At 37.8% G+C, this 21,061-nt stretch overlaps 1 protein-coding gene across 1 annotated transcript; it reads left to right on the forward strand.

The window, feature by feature from the left end:
• Positions 1-276: 276 nt before the first annotated feature.
• On the forward strand, positions 277-1,088 carry LOC145128353 (uncharacterized). Its single transcript, XM_079063159.1, has 3 exons — positions 277-365; positions 455-559; positions 654-1,088. The coding sequence occupies exons 1-3, from the start codon at positions 288-290 to the stop codon at positions 1,086-1,088; spliced, it is 618 nt and encodes a 205-aa protein (XP_078919285.1). The 5' UTR covers positions 277-287.
• The last annotated feature ends 19,973 nt before the right edge of the window (positions 1,089-21,061 follow it).

Here is a 21,061-nt window from a genome sequence, read left to right on the forward strand (position 1 = left end):
GAAGCCAGATTGTCGTAGCGAAGAAGATTGGGGTTATTTGTGCGATTATTCGGAATCGGATAAAGCGAAGGTAATTATTAAATTCTATAAACCTTATAATTTCATCTTAGAATTCTTATTTTATTTCTTGTAGTATTATAAAACATGCGCTGTCAAATATACAATAGTATACACCTATAACAAAATTCTCTCAATCTTGCACATACACATTTAATTTATGTAATTAACTCTTATTTATATATTATTAACCACGTATAGTTCAAATTTTGTAGCAATATGCTGAACAAATGAAACATAATCGGGGAAAACTTGTTATTCCAAGTAGAGGAGGCTCAAGATCGATAGCAAATCACAAATTTGCCATGGTAAACTATCAAATTAATTCATATTTAAATTAATATATTCAAGAAAATTTATTTTTTACCTTTACTTATATTAATTTTTATTATTGCAGACAAATAAAGAGACTCAAATGCCCCCCAGCCCAATCGAGTTATATCATAAGTTGCATTTTGATCCTATAAAGAAATGGATAAATGATGAGTCACGCATTCAATACGTAAGAATGATTTCTTGACTAATATTTATTTATAGTTATAATATATTGATATTGGTGTTATAAGTTATTATAATATGTTTTTATGTTGTATTAGGAAAATATTCTCCAACTCAAGGAGGAAGAATGTGCCAAATTAGTTTCGGCGGGAACAAGCATTACTCAAGAAATGGAATACGACATAGAGAAAAAAGTCATTAAAACTATTTGTGCCAAACATAAAACATTACAATCTGGATGGGAGGCTTCAAGTGGACCTGTTATGAGGAAAAAAGATATACATCTCTTATCAACCGCAGAAACATCTCAATCAGCCTCAAAAGACGAAGAAGATATGAAAAGTAAGATTGTTGCACTTGAGGAGGAGGTTCGAATAAATGAACAAAAAGTCAAACAAAGTGAGGAAAAATGTGAAAAAATGTTCCAGTTTATTATCTCGAAGTTCCTGGATTCTCAAAACATATTATGTCCACCCGATGAAGATGAAGCTCGTGCGTACGATGACATAACAGATCTATCAGAGCAAGCGTAACATTCTTGACCAGTTATTAAAATTTGGAACTTCTTTCACGTATGGTTTAGTTATTGACTAGTTTCTTAGACATTTTTGTTTGTTGTTTTAAATTTGGATATGATGTCTAAATTACGGTTTATTTATCTAGTACTAGTTCATTTGGTGTATTAACAAGTGCATTGTTTATATTAGTCACTATAAATGTTAGTTTAAGACTAAACTTTGGTTTGAAACAATAGCAGGTTAGGGACCGAATGACATTATATTTGAGACTAATATTCAGTCACTAGAAAATCAGGTTAGGGAGCAAATGGCATTGTATCTGAGACTGATATTCAATCACTAAAAATCCAGGTTAGGACTAAATGAAATTCTATCTAAGACTGACATTCAGTTACTGAAAATCTGGTTAGGGGCTGAATGAAAATGTATCTGAGACTAACATTCGGTAACTAAAAAATCGGGTTAGGGACTGAATGAAAGTGTATATGAGACTGATATGCAGTCAATAAAAATCAGGTTAGAGACAGAAGATGATAACATTTGATACTGATATTCAGTCTTAAATAGATATTATCAGGGACTGATATGAATTGAGATTTTAATGAAGCGTATCGGAGACTGAATGATGTAGTATGTAAGACGGATTTTTAGTCCCCAAAAGTTATTATCAGGGACTGGTCTTATATGAAATCGTGGATTTAAAGAAAACACATTTAAGACTGAATTTGGTATTATCAGGGACTGATTATCTGTCTTTGATACTATTACATATTAAGGACTGATTTTTAGTCCCAGATATTAAAAAAAACACTATCTAGGACTAGGTTTCTTGGACTAGCTTAGGACTAGCAAAATCAGTCCCGGATTCTCATTAGAGACTGATTATTAACCATCTAAGACTGAATATGTCAGTCTCTGATACCCCTTTTTCTTGTAGTGATCCCCAAACGTATCTCTCTATTTTCTTGCTTTACGGGGTGACCATCCCCGGATAGAGAAGAGCCAGATCGCAGAATCTAGCGGTGTAAGCAGCAATGTCACAACCCTTCATCTTCAGGTTCCAGAGCTCGTGCTCTAACTTCTGCATCTCGCCCCTTGGGCGGTATTCAGCAAGCATAAGCTCCTTTAAGCTATCCCAACCCATGGCATTCGCTACCGGTAGGGTTAGGGATTTGACTCGACCATTCCACCAGGTCAGTGCTCTGTCGGTGAAGGTGCAGGCGGCGAACTTCACCTTGTTTGCCTCAGAACAAACACAGATTTCGAAAATGGATTCGTTCTTATCGAACCATCGGGTTAGGGCAATGACTCCTCCATTGCCGTCGAAGGGTTTAGGTTTTGTGTTCATGAAGTCCTTATAGGAACACTCCTTCTGGTGTCCCTGGGCTCCACCAAGATTCTGGGGATCTGGTCCACCTCCTGATCCTCCCGAGCCACCCGAGTTTATTTGCGCCATTGATGCAGTCACGGCGGCTGTAACTGCTGCCTGGAACATGGCAGGATCGAACTGAGGAGGTGGTGGTGTTGAATCAGTTGGGGGATTGTTGTTCTTCCTGATGGGTCTCTTTCTGGGAGGCATCTTTTTCTAAAAAAAATCAGGAAGAAGAGGATGGTAAGTCCCCTAGATTTTAAATCAAGAGATATGAAACAAGATATATATCATCCTGATAGATAAAGTGTTCTACTAAGCGATAAATAGAGAATGGTTACTAATGCAAGTAAACTATCGCTAAGAAGAAATATGTAGCAACACTTGGAATGAATATCTTTACTGTATTCGGCTCTAGCTAAAATACTCCTATAGTATTTTAAGTTGTATGATATCTGGATGTATGTAGCTTGGTATGCCTTAGGCTTGCTGCAACACCATGTTCACTCCCAGACACATGTTGGTCATGTCTCAAATAAATATAGTTGATCAGACTATATTGATCCCAGCCATGATTACATAACTATCCAGGTTTAACCACAGTGTCCAACATCCAAATACTTTTTGTTTTGTTCTACTTATGATACTGTTTCAGGTACTTATGGATACTTGTATACTCTTTATAAAATACTTATATTTTAAAAGTATACTTTTAGTTCAAAGCACTTCGGCCCCTTAGTGTTTATAGTTGTATACCATGTAAGGTTCGGTATACTTAGTTCACTATAAACAAGAGCTCTTATACCAATCTGTCACACCCCCAAACCGGAACGACGGAAACGTTCGGGGGTGGATGACGTCATGTGTAGTATCACAACAATTGTATCATAGCAATCATAGTAAACACAACCATTACATTGAATACATATATGAAAGGAGTTTACATCTGTTTAATTCTTGTTTTTATACATCAAAAATATAATCAAAAGAAAAGACGTGACTCTAACGCTCCGTCTTCACAAAAATCTGAGCGAGGTAGCTGTCTACTGATTCCCTGAGAACGCAAGCAGTTTTGAAAGAAAATCCTGTTGATGACTCTGTGAAAATGTTCGTATGTTTTCCAAGAAAATCCTATATTTTCTTTAGTAGAAGTATGGTAATACTAGTTCCTTCTATAACCACTTAGTTCATGCTAGTCACGTATAAACCAATATCGAACCGACAGTTGGTTATATGGATCTGCCCTAAGCCCACAACCAAACAAGGAACAGTAAATGAGGCACAAAACCACATATCCCACAGTCTATCGAGTATTCTTCATACGTAACTCTGATGCATAAACTAAAGAGTTATAGAACTAACTATGAATGTTTGTTATTGTATCGGGTTGTAGTATATAAAACATATTAGTTTGTGTGACAACCCGAAACTTCTATCTTGTACAATTGGTTAATTCTATCAATGTTAAACTTGATTCTGTTACCTTTTAGCACTGTTTAAGGGTTCGTTTAAGTGTTATAAGCTTGAGTACAACCAATGTTGAGATTCGGGATGAGCTATCAAGTCGTAAAGTAGGAAAATCAGGGCATACACCCTCTTAGGAGGAGTGTACGGCCGTACACATGGGTGTGCGGCCGTACACCCCCCCCCCCTCATGGCCGCACACTCAAGGTGGTGGGTCACCCACCCCTATATATATGAGTAGATCCCCTTCCTTCATTCCTTTCTCCTCTTGCCTGCACACTACTCCTTTCTCTCTCAAGTTTCTTCAACCGTGAACTCTTCAAGGCTTCAAAAACGTGAGTATTCCATCCTTTAGCTTGCTATACTTGAAAGACTTCTTGATTCAAGCCTTGGTTCATCAAATTCCATCATGTTCTTCACCCTTTGAAGGAGTACGGCCACACACCTTCATAAGGCTGGCCGTACACCCCCTTAAAGGCTCTCCAAAGTGAGAGTTTGGCCCCTATCTTCTAGTTGGACATGATCTTAGCCTTGATGCACCTTAAAGTCAACAACTTGGGCATGAACACGAAGAGTGTACGGCCGCACACCCCTTTGTACGGCCGCACACCCCTTTGTACGGCCGCACACCCCTTTGTACGGCCTCACACATACCTTAGGGTCGTACACCCACTTTGATGAACATTTTAGGCCTCAAACTTGCATTACAACCAAGCATGAGACCTAGAACACTTCCTTGATGATTCTTAGGGCCTTGAAACACCTCAACATGCACACTTTTTCATGAGTGTACGGCCGTACACTCATGGGCCACACACCCAGGGCTGTACACACCCTTAGGGTGGCCGTACACCTCCTTCACTCAATGCCATATGGTTTTAACACTTAGTCCAAGTGTTTCCATGTCCTTAGGGTGGTTTCCTATCATGTCTAAGTCGTGAAATACCATAAATTGAATCATATATGTGTTATTACATGTTAAATAGGATCCAGTTGTGTTCGAGGCTTCATTTAACACTCAGTATCTCTTATCGATCCTTCATACAAACCACTCACTCGAGGTGAGTTCATACCCCTACTCTTTTACGATTTTTAAACGTTTTCAGGGGGGAATACAAGCCAAACACAAATGCTTTTGTGAACTAATACAAAAGGACTTTTATAAGTATAAAACTCATGCAATTGATTCAGACAAACGATTTTCATATTTGTATAAAATATTTAGATATCTTATCCCTTTTGTACTATGTTGAGCATAAGGGACGTTTTCAACTTACCACCAAAATTGCATAGTTTTTCAGATTCAACATTCACATCATACACATGTAAACTATAATAGGTATAGTTTGGGGTTTTCAAAAACATAACTTTTACGAACTCAGAGTTATTCACCACTAAACATATAAACTATGGCATATTTAGTTTACGGTATTCTTTACTACAAGGGCATGGTATTTAATTAAAAGACCCAAAACTTTCATACTAAAAACATTATTACTCCAAAACATGCTACATGCATATTCATAAATAATATCTTACATTGATAGTGTGATTACAAAAGACTGGATACAAACCGACTAAGTTTTAGTATATTACATAACTACACAGGATATTAAAGTTTTATACAAACGTAAACCCAAGCACAAAAGTAATAGTATAAACTATTCTAAATCTTCCAACAGTATAATACTATACTGGATTCTCATTACCTGCAATTGTTAAACACTGAGAGGGGTAAGCGGTGATGCTTAGTGAGTTCAATAATAGATACAATATAACGTTATGCCATATATATACTTCAATATGGCAGAAGCAAAGGGAACAAGGAACAACAAAGGCATATGTGAATCATGCGACAAACTTTCCATGTCTATCGATGATTTGATTCAAAGATATACAATCAACGAGACATAACAATTTCAATACTTGATATACATCAATAACACTTCAGCCCAAATGGCACATAAAATATACACTTTCTGATTATCATTTTGCTAGAATATACAGGCTTTCAACCCTACATAGCCCTATGCCAATACCAGAAGTTATACGAGTAATGCTCTACATGGCCAAAGGCACAAAGCCAATACCAAAAGTGATACGAGACATGCTTTACATGGCCAAAGGAATAAATCTGAAACCAAAATAATACGAGACATGCTGTACATGGCTAGATGCTCAAAGCCAATACCAGAAGTTATACGAGTCATGCTCTACATAATCAACAATATAAAAACCAAAATAACTCAGGAAAGCATATAGCACATATAAAACATAACATAAAATTGTTCCTATATATTAAACTCACCGTGAAATAACCGAAGGAATAAATTATATTTTGGGCAGCAATTCGGCTCTAAATATGACTTTCTGCGATGAAACCGGGGATTTTAGTTGAAAACCGGTCTTACACGGGCAGAGTTTCGACTTGAAAATATAATTTTCTCGGGAACTTCGGAGCGTCGGGACTTACTTCGGGTGTCGGGGATGATATCGGGACTTCGGAGGGTGTTAGAGGGGCTTGAGAGAGGCTAGAGAGTAAATGAGAGTGAGAATTTGTAACATAAACCCGAAGGGCTCAATTTCTATTTATAGGCTGAAAAATCGACTCTCACGTCGTGAACCATGTATGTTCACGTCGTGACTTTGATCCTGGTCATCCCCTAGGGATTCCGTGTGTCTTCTAGGCTCGAAACGCGTCATTCACCGAGTTCACGTCGTGAATGCAGTCAAATTCTTGAAGTTTGTGCTCCGAACTTCAAAAATCCATATCTTTCGTATACGAGCTCCGTTTTTTATGTTCTTTATATCCACTCGTTGGTGAGATTATGCTCTACATCTTTCATTTAATCTCCGTTGGCTAATTTTGACTTTATTTTTAATATTATAGTTTTAACGGGCCGAGACAGGAAAAGTCCGTTAAAACTTCATAACTTCTTCATCCGACGTCCGTTTTCTTCTGTCTTTTTACCGTTGTACTACTATTACCGAGACCTTCGATTCTCGTTTAGGTTGTTTCGGCTAAAAATTACTCGATCTTTATTTTGAGTTTTTAGCTGTCTACTGTTATACCCAAACTTAGAAAAATCATAACTTCCTTATACGCAGTCAGATTTAGACGTTCTTTTTTATGAAAGTTCTCGGTTTAACGAATAATACGACTTTAATTGAGATTACTAAGGCTAAAAAGTAGTTTATCGAAAACTCACTTTTTACGCTATACGGCGTCGTGCCGGTTTTGTCGCGAAACTTTGATTGGTCATAACTTCTTCGTTATAACTCGGATTTAGATGAGGTTTTCTACTAAATGTTTATAACGGGATTCTCTAAAACTTTCAATAATAAAATTTTACTTATTTCAAATTTTAAATTTTCGTTAAATTTCAATATTAGATTGGAATCTCATAAGACTTCCAATATTTTCCGATTGATTCTAAACATAGTTTTACTTCATTTCTAGTAAAAACTATCTGTTAGAACTCAACGCTCAAATTCATATAATATTTCATTATATTTTTCACTTTTAAAATTACATAACACGATAACTGAACGTGTATGTTACAAATACCTCCTCCTTTTGAGGATTTCGTCCCCGAAATCATAACAATTTAAAAAAAAATGGGGATATTTCGTTCTTATCTCATTCTTATTTTCCCAAGTATAATTTGGGCCTCGATGATATTTCCACTTAATAAACACTAACTCTACTTCTTTATTACGTAGATCAATCGTTCTTTCGTTCACGATCTCCTTCTTCAATTCTCTGACTGAAATTTCGTCACTACACGAGACATGGTTCTCTGAACCAATCACCTCACTTCGCATATCTATTTTAGTCGGACTTGATTCTTTACGACCATTAAGGTTTGAACGAAAATCATATTCTTAGTCATCACCGAAAACGAAGGTAATGACATACTCGAACAAAAACGGAATCAATTTTCTAGCTTCTTGGTCACCTTGTGACTTTCCCTGATCCAAGTGTAAGTCATGTGCTTCCAGTAGTATAGGCCTCTACTACTATTCACACCTACTCATACTCGTCCCAAGTATTGTCTCGCAGTCCCCAAGTTCTTATCTCCTAAAATCACAAAACGATTTAACACATACAAATGTGTCCAAATAATCTTAAAATTTCCCTAGACTCTACTAGGACTTATTCCATGCATATCTTCAACATAATTGTGCTTCAACTCGGTTGGTGATGGAAACGCCAGACGATAAGACAACTTCAGAAATTACACCAACCGTTCTATCATCCCGCCAATCAAATGTGTACATTCGGATGTACCGTACTCCTCCATACGTACTATTATTTTATTAGACGCATTCTAAAGGCAAGATACCATTCTTACGATATCTTCCGATAGGTATCATTCACTATCGTAAGCCTTCTCATTTCCTCCATTTACTCAGTTCACTATGAGTCTTCACCATGACGTTATGTTCACAAAAGCAGGCGTTTAGCATATCGGAATGAGAATATAGATAGAGGAAGGTTTTGACGTGTATTCCTCCTTATTACTCTGAAAAGTTACATGCCAGTTCTAATATCATAATTAAACGTTTAGAATCCTGAGCACATAAAATTTCTAGATCCGGTCGGCAACATACCATAGATCCAATCAAATAATAGCATATAAGGCATATAATGTCATAACATAAATCATTTAGCACATAAAAGCAATTTAGGCATCTAATCCTAAAGTAAGCTAGTGCTTGTGTCAATTCAGGTGTACTACCTAAAATATATTAGACACTCATCTCACAATCATCGCTTAGCATTATAAGTTTAAGTCTAGAAATCCTACAAATTCCTAGTTCACTTAGACTAATTCTATAAAATTTTTGAAGTAACTTAATATTTTTAAAAATACTAGGGTTTATCATTACCCAATACCCCACTTAAATCTTTCCTATGGTTTGTATCCATATACTTACAAATGACTCCGTTCATATATTGAACGTTAGACAGTTTAAGTGTAAATATCAATCCGTGATATTTAGTTCACTTAAACTAGTGCTCTGATACCATGATTGAAAGACCCAAAACTTTCATACTAAAAACATTATTACTCCAAAACATGCTACATGCATATTCATAAATAATATCTTACAGTGATAGTGTGATTACAAAAGACTGGATACAAATCGACTAAGTTTTAGTATATTACATAACCACCCAGGATATTAAAGTTTTATACAAACGTAAACCCAAGCACAAAAGTAATAGTATAAACTATTCTAAATCTTCCAACAGTATAATACTATACTGGATTCTCATTACCTGCAATTGTTAAACACTGAGAGGGGTAAGCGGTGACGCTTAGTGAGTTCAATAATAGATACAATATAACGTTATGCCATATATATACTTCAATATGGCAGAAGCAAAGGGAACAAGGAACAACAAAGGCATATGTGAATCATGCGACAAACTTTCCATGTCTATCGATGATTTGATTCAAAGATATACAATCAACGAGACATAACAATTTCAATACTTGATATACATCAATAACACTTCAGCCCAAATGGCACAGAAAATATACAATTTTTGATTATCATTTTGCTAGAATATACAGGCTTTCAGACCTACATAGCCCTATTCCAATACCAGAAGTTATATGAGTAATGCTCTACATGGCCAAAGGCACAAAGCCAATACCAGAAGTGATACGAGGCATGATCTACAATGCAAAAGGCATAAATCCGATACCAGAATAATAAGGGACATGCTCTACATGGCCAGAGGCTCAAAGGCAATACCAAAAGTTATACCAGTCATGCTCTACATAATCAACATTATAAAAACCAAAATAACTCAGGAAAGCATATATCACATATAACACATAACATACAATTGTTCCTATATATTAAACTCACCATGAAATAACCGAAGGAATAAATGATATTTTGGGCAGCACTTCGGCTCTAAATATGACTTTCTGCGATGAAATCGGGGATTTTAGTTAAAAACCGGTCTTACACGGGCAGAGTTTCGACTTGAAAATATAATTTTCTCGGGAACTTCGGAGCGTCGGGACTTGCTTCGGGTGTCGGGGATGATATCGGGACTTCGGAGGGTGTTAGAAGGGGCTTGAGAGAGGCTAGAGAGTGAATGAGAGTGAGAATTTGTAACATAAACCCGAAGGGCTCAATTTGTATTATAGGCTGAAAAATCGACTCTCACGTCGTGAACCATGTATGTTCACGTCGTGACTTTGATCCTGGTCATCCCCTAGGCTTGTCGTGTGTCTTCTAGGCTCGAAACGCGTCGTTCACCGAGTTCACGTCGTGAACACTATGTTCACGTCGTGAATGCAGTCAAATTCTCGAAGTTTGTGCTCCGAACTTCAAAAATCCATATCTTTCGCATACGAGCTCCATTTTTTACGTTCTTTATATCCACGCGTAGGTGAGATTATGCTCTACATCTTTCATTTAGACTCCGGTGGCTAATTTTGAATTTATTTTTAATATTATATTTTTAACGGGCCAAGACAGGAAAAGTCCGTTAAAACTTCATAACTTCTTCATCTGATGTCCGTTTTCTTCTGTCTTTTTACCGTTGTACTACTATTAACGAGACCTTCGATTCTCGTTTAGGTTGTGTCGGCTAAAAATCACTCGATTTTTATTTCGAGTTTTTAGCTGTCTACTGCTATACCCAAACTTAGAAAAATCATAACTTCCTCATACGAAGTCAGATTTAGACGTTCTTTTTATGAAAGTTCTCGGTTTAACGAATACTACGACTTTCATTTAGATTACTATGGCTAAAAAGTAGTTATCGAAAATCACTTTTTACGCTATACGGCGTCGTGCCGGTTCTGTCGCGAAACTTCGATTGATCATAACTTCTTCGTTATAACTCGGATTTCGATGAGGTTTTCGACTAACTGTTTATAACGGGATACTCTACAACTTTCAATAATAAAATTTTACTTATTTCAAATTTTATATTTTCGTTAAATTTCAATATTAGATTGGAATCTCATAAGACTTCCAATATTTTCCGAGTGATTCTAAACATAGTTTTACTTCATTTCTAGTAAAAACTATCTGTTACAACTCAACGCTCAAATTCATATAATATTTCATTATATTTTTCACTTTTAAAATTACATAACACGATAAATGAACGTATATGTTACAAATACCTCCTCCTTTTGAGGATTTCGTCCCTGAAATCATAACGATTTAAAAAAAAATGGGGATATTTCGTTCTTATCTCATTCTTATTTTGCCAAGTATAATTTGGGCCTCGATGATATTTCCACTTAATAAACACTAACTCTACTTCTTTATTACGTAGATCATCGTTCTTTCGTTCACGATCTCCTTCTTCAATTCTCTGACTGAAATTTCGTCACTACACGAGACATGGTTCTCTGAACCAATCACCTCACTTCGCAGATCTATTTTAGTCGGACTTGATTCTTTACGACCATTAAGGTTTGAACGAAAATCATATTCTTAGTCATCACCGAAACGAAGGTAATGACATACTCGAACAAAAACGGAATCAATTTTCTAGCTTCTTGGTCACCTTGTAACTTTCCCTGATCCAAGTGTGAGTCCTGTGCTTCCAGTAGTATAGGCCTCTACTACTATTCACACCTACTCATACTCGTCCCAAGTATTGTCTCGCAGTCCCCAAGTTCTTATCTCCTAAAATCACAAAACGATTTAACACATATACATGTGTCCAAATAATCTTAAAATTTCCCTAGACTCTACTAGGACTTATTCCATGCATATCTTCAACATAATTGTGCTTCAACTCGGTTGGTGATGGAAACGCCAGACGATAAGACAACTTCAGAAATTACACCAACCGTTCTATCATCCCGCCAATCAAATGTGTACATTCGGATGTACCGCACTCCTCTATACGTACTATTATTTTATTAGACGCATTCTAAAGGCAAGATACCATTCTTACGATATCTTCCGATAGGTATCATTCACTATCGTAAGCCTTCTCATTTCCTCCATTTACTCAGTTCACTATGAGTCTTCACCATGACGTTATGTTCACAAAAGCAGGCGTTTAGCATATCGGAACGAGAATATAGATAGAGGAAGGTTTTGACGTGTATTCCTCCTTATTACTCTGAAAAGTTACATGCCAGTTCTAATATCATAACTAAACGTTTAGAATCCTAAGCACATAAAATTTCTAGATCCGGTCGGCAACATACCATAGATCCAATCAAATAATAGCATATAATGCATATAATGTTATAACATAAATCATTTAGCACATAAAAGCAATTTAGGCATCTAATCCTAAAGTAAGCTAGTGCTTGTGTCAATTCAGGTGTACTACCTAAAATATATTAGACACTCATCTCACAATCATCGCTTAGCATTCTAAGTTTAAGTCTAGAAATCCTACAAATTCCTAGTTCACTTAGAATAATTCTATAAAAATTTTGAAGTAACTTAATATTTTTAAAAAATAATAGGGTTTATCACTACCCAATACCCCACTTAAATCTTTCCAATGGTTTGTATCCATATACTTACAAATGACTCCGTTCATATATTGAACGTTAGACAGTTTAAGTCTAAATATCAATCCGTGATATTTAGTTCACTTAAACTAGTGCTCTGATACCATGATTGAAAGACCCAAAACTTTCATACTGAAAACATTATTACTCCAAAACATGCTACATGCATATTCATAAATAATATCTTACATTGATAGTGTGATTACAAAAGACTGGATACAAACCGACTAAGTTTTAGTATATTACATAACTACACAGGATATTAAAGTTTTATACAAACGTAAACCCAAGCACAAAAGTAATAGTATAAACTATTCTAAATCTTCCAACAGTATAATACTATACTGGATTCTCATTACCTGCAATTGTTAAACACTGAGAGGGGTAAGCGGTGACGCTTAGTGAGTTCAATAATAGATACAATATAACGTTATGCCATATATATACTTCAATATGGCAGAAGAAAAGGGAATAAGGAACAACAAAGACATATGTTTCTACCAATGATCAAGCAACAAACAATCACAATAGAAGTAGAAGAAGAAAAGAAATCAAGCTTGCACACGTTTATATCATAAAAACGTTAGGTACAACTCGATGGAATAAACTGTAAACACTATGGCATCAACAACGAGACAAAGACCTACACCTCCGCTATATATACCCGTCTAGGCCGCAAACTGGGCACGTTTACGGCCGTAAACTCACTTCCTGACCGTAAACACCTAAACAACTCATAAAATGCATTAAAGACCAATACTGAACTATTTCAATTAAAGCCTAGACCAAACTATTAACTAGACCCTTCAATCTCCCCCTTGGTTTGGTGCTAGCTTGGACTCAGTTTTTGTCGATCACCAGCACATCAGATTTTCCCATAGCTCTGTTCCACATCTCTTTCTCGATAATCTTAGCAACCATTGAAGTGTACTCCTTTGCAGCGGACTCAAAAAGGTCTTCAACCACCTTGATTTGATGAATGGAGAGCTGATGTATATCCCACTTACCAAATTGAAGCAAATCCCTCTTGTCATACAAGCGGATACAATCGTCTTTAAGCTTGATGACAGTAGAAGCTGTAGTTTCATCAAACACCCAGTATTGCATGGATGCGAGAGAACCATCTGGATGATTTTGAAGAACAGGAATCTGCTTTACTTAAGCAGTAGCGGGCCACATCACTGACCGAAGTGGCTGATTTGTTTTGGGATCAATGACGCTAGGGTAAATCTTGATGATAGACTCTGCAGTCTTCATTGAAGGGAACCCCTTAGCCACTTGATCTTCCAAAAATGATTTGAACTGAGTCGTCATGGGATTGTTTGATGGATTTGAGAAAGGAGCATTAGACAGCTCCGTAAGATCAATCCTAGTAAAGGAGCGAAAATCGTGAGCATCCTTGTACATTTCAGTATTGACGCTCTTTCTTCTCACCATCCACATATTCATAGTGTCATGGAATCCCTACGAAATGGTTCCTGACCTATCACCATAAACGTCTCTGAAACGATGTTCTCCCAGATCCGTAAAGGTGATCTTTGATTGATCCCAGGGGGCATTATGATCTGCGCTCCTTTTGAATAGAAATTGACCCTTTTCAGCTGACTTGGCCAATTTAGCACGTTTCAATGCCATTACACTAGGAGCTTGAGCCGGTTCCTTGTCAAAACGGTCAACAATGGTGGTTGTTCTTGTAGGTGGTGGAACTATGGGAGTATCTTGATCAGGAAGATAGATCTTTGGCTCGTCAACAGATGACTTGAATTTGTCGCCAAAATCTTCTTCCAGCTTCTTCTTAAGATCGTAGTAGCTGGCAGTCAATAAGCCAAAATGCGTCTGAAGATCAGTAATTTGCTTCGTCTTCAGAGCTTTGTCTTCGATAAGTTCGGCAACTTGAATATTGAGCTTTGCATTTTCGGTCTGAAGGTCTGCAACCTTGATATCCAGCTCAATATTTTTCTGAACTAAATCAATATTTTTCTGATTCAGAGCATCAATCTCCTTCTGAAGTCCAAGTATTGAAGGATTCTCTTCTCCTGAGCTGCCACCCCCAATAGAAATTCCTTTGCCACGTGAGGGAGGCGTTGTGAATTGTTCTTCGGCCAAAAACCTGGCTAGCCTCATAGAAGCAACATCATGGTCTGGCCTGGGAGGAGAGAAACCTGTGGGGAAGGAAGAGCCACCAACTTCATGGAAGGTACTAGGACCTTCACTGACAGGTTCAGATGAACCGATAACAGGAGTTGTTGTTGGTGGAGTTGTAAGGCTTTGAAATACTCCCAAATCAATAATTCCCTGCCTAGGGTCAAGTCTTCGTCTTTTTGTTGGAGGTTGAGAGGCTTGTGAAGTTGCGCGATCACTTTCCAATGGCTCAGATGTAGATAAAACAACATCAAGGGGAGGAATCCCTGACACTGTCATCATAGGAATTGTTATTTCCGCCGTTGGATTGGTAGGAGGAGGCGTGGCTTCGAGAACGTCTTCATTATCCCTTGTCTCTGTTGCTGGATGAGCAACTTCATCGTCATTGTCAAGGAGCGTGTTGAGGTTTTCACCGGTCATGAAGTCTTCATTACTACCAAAGTTGAGAGGGCTCTTATCATGATCGAATCCTGTGAGATCAAGGTCTTCATACAAATCAGTTTCTGTTCCAGTTTTAGAAGACCCCTCGTTATAATCGCTTTGGACCTGAACATATGTCATTTCATGTTCCTTAGCTACTTGTGCATTAGGAGCTGGAGTGTCTTCTTCTTCAGCGCGATCTGACACTGTAATAACATCATCTTCCGAAATGACTCTCTCAGAAGAAGTGGGCTCAAATGACATTTTGTCTGACGTTCCATGAGATTCGGAGGATTCATTTATCTCAGCAAATTTTCCGAATTTCACAAGAGGATTTAATCCTTGGAAGACGACTTTGCCCTTTCGATTCTGCTTAATGAGACCAATCGTGTGTGGGCCTAACGACTTTATATCCAGTGTCTCCCTCTTTGACCATCTCAGGAAATTGGGTGTCAATGAACATCTGAATAAACCTAGGGTACAGTAAGAAGGCATCTCTGGTCTCCCGGGTTATAGCATTGATGTTTACTAAGAACTCATCCAGTATAAACTTTGAGAAGTTGAATTTGATGCCAGCAGCCAGTGAAACAATTGCCCCTGTGTTCCTGAGCGAGATTTCATCAGCACCTGATCTTCTGCCCGAGATACAGCTCACGAACACATGCGCCAAGAATCTCTAGTAGGGTGGCAGAAGCTTTTTCACCGTGGGAGGGTAGATGCCTTCATACCCCATCTTCTTGAGAATCTTTTGTACATTATCAATCCCGATTTCAGTAGGAAAATCAGGTTGATCATTAATCAGCAATGTGTCTCTGATGAACTGCTCAGTGATCGTGATCTTGCATCCTTTCACAATAGCTTCAATTTTAACTGCTCCTTTGTCTGATTTCATCTTAGCAGTCTGCCAGAACTCCCTGATAATCTTCTGATAGATGACTGGATTCACAGTAATTGCAACGGCCAGGCAGCATTCTCTCAGTCTGTATATCATCGACCTGAAATCTCCATGAGCAACAGGAGGGTCATCCAGTATAATTGCCAAGTTATGCATGTCAGCAAACTTAAGACTTGCCATTGATCTGCATTAAACCAGGCCAATTAAGAAAACAAAGTATTTAAACAATTAAAGCTTTAAGTTTTCTTAATTAATCAATTCCATTTTGGCCTTAAAAATTTTTTTTGTTAAAAATTTGGAGTTTACGGTCAAACATGGTCAAGGTTAGGTTTACGGTTCAAATAGGGTTAATGGTCAAAATGGTCAAAATTGGGTTTACGGCCGTAAACCCGTTGCAGTGGTCTCCTGACTGTAAACTTAGTTTACGGTCGTAAGCTCAAACGGGAGTTTACGGTCGTAAGCTCCAATAGGAGTTTACGGTCGTAAGCTTCTAGACCATAAGCTCAGACCGTTTACGGTCGTAAGCCATCCCTAAACCGTAAACGCCGACGAACACAAAAACCTCGATTAATCCTCCAGTTTCAGTCGAATCGATGAACAAACCACATATCCTCAGTCGGTTTTAGCATACCTTTGCTGTGGACTAAACGATTTCGCAAAATCTCACAAAAAAGTTTCGAGGATGAGAGAGAGTGGAGAGAGTTTGTGACCGGAAAGATGAGAGAGAGTGTGGAAGGATGAACAGTGAGGTGGAAAGAGTTTACAACAGTAAACCCCACCTTTTATAACCCTTTAAAATTTTACCTGTCTCCCACACAGTATAAGGCACAGTCCAAATCCCGATTAAATTTTCAAAAATAAAACCTTTTAAGGATTTTAAAATTAAAGTAAAATTAAAATTAAACTAAAAATAAAATAAAATAATATCTAAAATTTAAGAATTAAAGAATTTAAAAAATTAAATTTTGACAATTATAAAAATAAAATAAAAGTAAAATAAAATTAAAAATAAAAATAAAAAATTAAGTATAGACAAAGTTTATCTCAACAGTCACTGAAATTAATCTTGTGATACTGGGATCAAAGTTGTTAGAAAGCCTTAATCCACTTGTCGGTACCTTTATTTTCACGTCTTTGTCTGGTCGATCGCCGGTATTGTGGTCCACTTAAACACAAAAAATTGTGACAAAATTAGGGCATACCATTAGTTATAAGACAAGGTGATCCTAAGTTCCTAGATAATATTTCTTAAGAACCATTCAGCTGACAACGACCAGGGATATTGTTGTCCACCTAAATTGAGCAGCGAGATCTATAGACAATCTTGTAAGTGTTCGATTTTAATTGTACTGGAACATGTTTCCCGCTTCCTGATATGCTCCAGTAATCAAGGACTTCCAGAATACTCCTTACATCGGGTGAGCAGACAATTATTAAGAAAGAATATAGATTTAGAATGCATATGCTATACACCCAGGTCAGATCTTTTCCAATCACGCAGAGGGTGAAACATATGACTAACTGAAGTTTTACAGGGATTGAGAAAAAGAATGATGCATATACTGTGTACCAGGTCGGATTATGAGTCACGCAAAGGAGACAGTATATGGCTAACAGATAGAAAGAATTACATAGATAGAAGATGCAGAGAAATAGAGTTGCATATGCTACAGTCCAGGTCGGATCTCTCGATCACGCAAAGGGAGCAACATATGACTAACAGACAGATAGAGAGAAAACAATTTTCTACAGACCTAATTTATCGGAATTCACCAGTCACCCCATCAATACCGGAATTAAGGACTGAATCCGCACATCGAGGAAAAGTTAATCCACGGTTCCAGATACAGGTTCTTTTAATGTGACCAGTAGATTCCCATATATATCTCACTGCTCAACCTATCCAAGCGTCGTATTGTCAGGCTAGACGGATCTAACTAGGTCAAGATTTGTCAAGTCTATGAATTCCTTAAGTTCAACTCTGCCTAGTCAAGTCCTTTTAGAATCTTTCGTGCCTACCAACGCATCAAACACAGAGCATAGACAATTTAATTTTGGGTACGTTACGCAGACTCAGATTGCCTGTTATCACGTGATAATATCACTTCCCAGTACTACATCTACAAGCAAAACTGTAAGCGACAATATTTTTGATTTTTCTGAATTTTTAATGTTTTTGGATTTTTGAATGTTTTCTGAAAAAAATAAAACAGAAAGAAAATGTTTTTGGATTTTTGTTTATATCTCCCCCTAAATTTGTGCATGGGTGAGAATGAAATATGAAAATGCGCAAATTTAACTACCCTAACCAATAACAAAATTTTAATCCTCCAAACGAATCATTTTTAAAAATCCCACAAGCACATCGAATCGAGCTTTGTTAAAAGGCTTGGTGAACAGATCCACCACATTATTGGCAGTGGGAACCTGTTCTAGCCTGATGAGCGAGCGCTCATAACAATCTCTGATAAAATGAATTTTGATATCAATGTGCTTGGTTTTGGAATGTTGGACAAGATTTTTTGTAATTTGAATTGCGGCCTCATTATCACAGTGAATGGGGGTTTCTAGATAATTTAAACCGTAGTCCAACAGCTGATGTTGGATCCAGATAACTTGAGAACAGCAAGCAGATACAGCCACGTATTCCGCTTCTGCTGTTGAGGTCGAGATGATATGTTGTTTCTTGCACTGCCACGACACCAACCTATCTCCAAGGAATTGGCACCCTCCTGAAGTAGATTTCCTGTCAAGCTCATAGCCTCCATAATTACTGTCAACAAAAGCATATAAATCAAATTCAGAATTCTTCGGATACCAAAGACCCAATTTTGGGTTGCCTTTGATATACCGAAAAATCCTTTTGACAGCAATAAGATGAGAAAGTTTAGGATTAGCCTGATAGCGAGCACATTGACAAACTGCAAACATGATGTCGGGACGACTTGCAGTAAGATACATCAACGATCCGATCATCGATCTGTAGTGTGTCTGATCTACGGATTCGCCGTCAATATCTGGAGTCAGCAGGGGTCTTTCAGCCATTGGTGTCAATGCAGGTTTTGCGTCTTGAAACCCGAACTTCTCAAGAATATCCTCCACATACTTAGCTTGATGTAGCAGGATTCCGGTTGAATTTTGTTTGACCTGAAGCCCCAGAAACATGGTAATTTCACCCAATGAACTCATCTCAAACCGCTTTTTCATCACGCCTTCAAACTCTTTGCATAGCTGTGGACTGGTAGACCCGAAGATAATGTCGTCAGCATAGATCTGGACTAGAATCTGATCATTACCAACATGCTTGATAAATAAAGTTTGATCAATAGTGCCGCGAGAGTATCCATGCTCGAGCAAGTGCTTTGTTAGAGTCGCATACCATGCTCGAGGAGCTTAATGTAACCCATACAACGCCTTGTCCAACTTGTAGACATGATTAGGAAACTTTGAGTTAACGAACCCAGGGGGTTGATCAACGTAGATTTCTTCCTTCACCTTGCCATACAAGAAGGCAGTCTTGACATCCATTTGGTAAACCGTGAACTTCATGTAGGAAGCATATGCAAGGAAGATACGAATAGCCTCCAAGCGAGCCACGGGAGCATAAACCTCAGTATAATCAAGACTCTCAACCTGTCGAAACCCGCGAACCACCAACCTTGCTTTATTGTGCACTATTACACCAGAATCATCCTGCTTGTTTCGATAGACCCAACGTGTGTCAAGAGACCTTTTGCCCTTTGGTAACTCAACCAATTTCCAAACCCCGAGCTTTTCAAACTGATTTAGCTCTTCATGCATCGCATCTACCCAGTTGGGCTCATTCAAAGCCATGTCAACGTTCTTGGGCTCTATTTGAGATATAAAGCAAGAGTAGAGACATGCATTGACAGCTCCACTCTGACTTCTGGTTTTAACTCCATCATCCAGCTGGCCAATGACGTTATCAATAGGATGATCGCGTTGAATTATCGAAGGTATGTCTTGGCTGATATCATTGAGTGAAACAGGAAGAGTGTGAATGTTGAAACCTCCATCATTTGCTGATTGATCCGCATTAGATGAATCTGCTACAAACTCATTAGCAATTTCTTCAGGAAAGAGTAGTTCCATAAAAGTTGGAGTGACAGCGAAAGTATCTCTAGACATGAACTCTCTTTCAACAGGGGTAAGAGGTGTAGCATCAGCATCAGGAGTTCCATTTTGAACTTTAGACTCTGGACTATTAAGTCGATCAGATGATTCTCCTTCAGGTGGAGTAGAGGACTCCCCCTCAGATGGAACAGAGGACTCCCCCTCAACCGTTGGACTCCATTTAACTCGGGAGCAAAGTTGACATTTTCAAAGCTTAGCACTCCATTTGTAACGGTTCCTCTTTGAGTGATCTTGCCACCATCTCCGCCCGCGAAGGAAACATACCCCCATTAAAAGATTGAATGTCGCTCAATTGGGAGATGTCTCCTGTCATATGCCGGGAGCAGCCGCTGTCGACGTACCAAGGACGGACGACATTCCTCCGCAACTGTCCCTGAAAAATGAGCGGGATCATTTAGATTTGGGAACCCAGGTCATCACTGTCCTGGATTTCCTTTTCGCTTTCTCTGATTTATCTTTTAATATTTTCAAATTAGGATCCTCATTCCAAATCACTTCAGAGGATGGTGATGATGGATTGGAAATTGATTTGGGCATCCAATGATATTTAGGTTTTATAACATTCTCAGGTGGTTTTGAAATAAGTTTCTTATTAGTTTGCACTGAGCCTCTGGATGTTCTACCAGAAGTAGTTGAAGATCCAGAATTGCTCTTTGATGAAACCGATCTTGGCGGAGCCTTGTTCGGTTTTGGCAAACTATTTGGAGCTTTGTTATTAAAAACCTTTTTATTCTTTTGAAAAACAGCCCTTTTTCTGCTTCGATCATCTTTCCAATCATCATTTCGAGGACGAGTTCTTGAGGATTTTCTAATTAAAGACCTTCCTCAAGATTCGTTCTCTCCTCTTGGTGACATATAGTTCACAAAGATCCTATTTTGACAATTCCTAGCTATATGACCACCAACACCACAATTAAAACAAATCTGTTTATTATTTGAACTTATACTGCCTTTTTCAGATTTATTTTCTTGACAGACACTCTTACTCTTCTCAGAAAAACATGCATGAGAAATAGGTTGT

Source organism: Lactuca virosa, chromosome 1, assembly GCF_052849685.1.
Source record: "Lactuca virosa cultivar CGN04683 chromosome 1, Lactuca_virosa_CGN04683_v6, whole genome shotgun sequence".
Taxonomy (NCBI): Eukaryota; Viridiplantae; Streptophyta; class Magnoliopsida; order Asterales; family Asteraceae; genus Lactuca; species Lactuca virosa.

Excerpts from the sequence above, each read along its gene's own strand:
- LOC145128353 (XM_079063159.1), top strand. The coding sequence starts at position 288 with ATGAAACATAATCGGGGAAAACTTGTTATTCCAAGTAGAGGAGGCTCA. Across the intron at positions 366-454 it reads CAAATCACAAATTTGCCATG|ACAAATAAAGAGACTCAAAT; the intron begins GTAAACTATCAA and ends TTATTATTGCAG. Across the intron at positions 560-653 it reads ATGAGTCACGCATTCAATAC|GAAAATATTCTCCAACTCAA; the intron begins GTAAGAATGATT and ends ATGTTGTATTAG.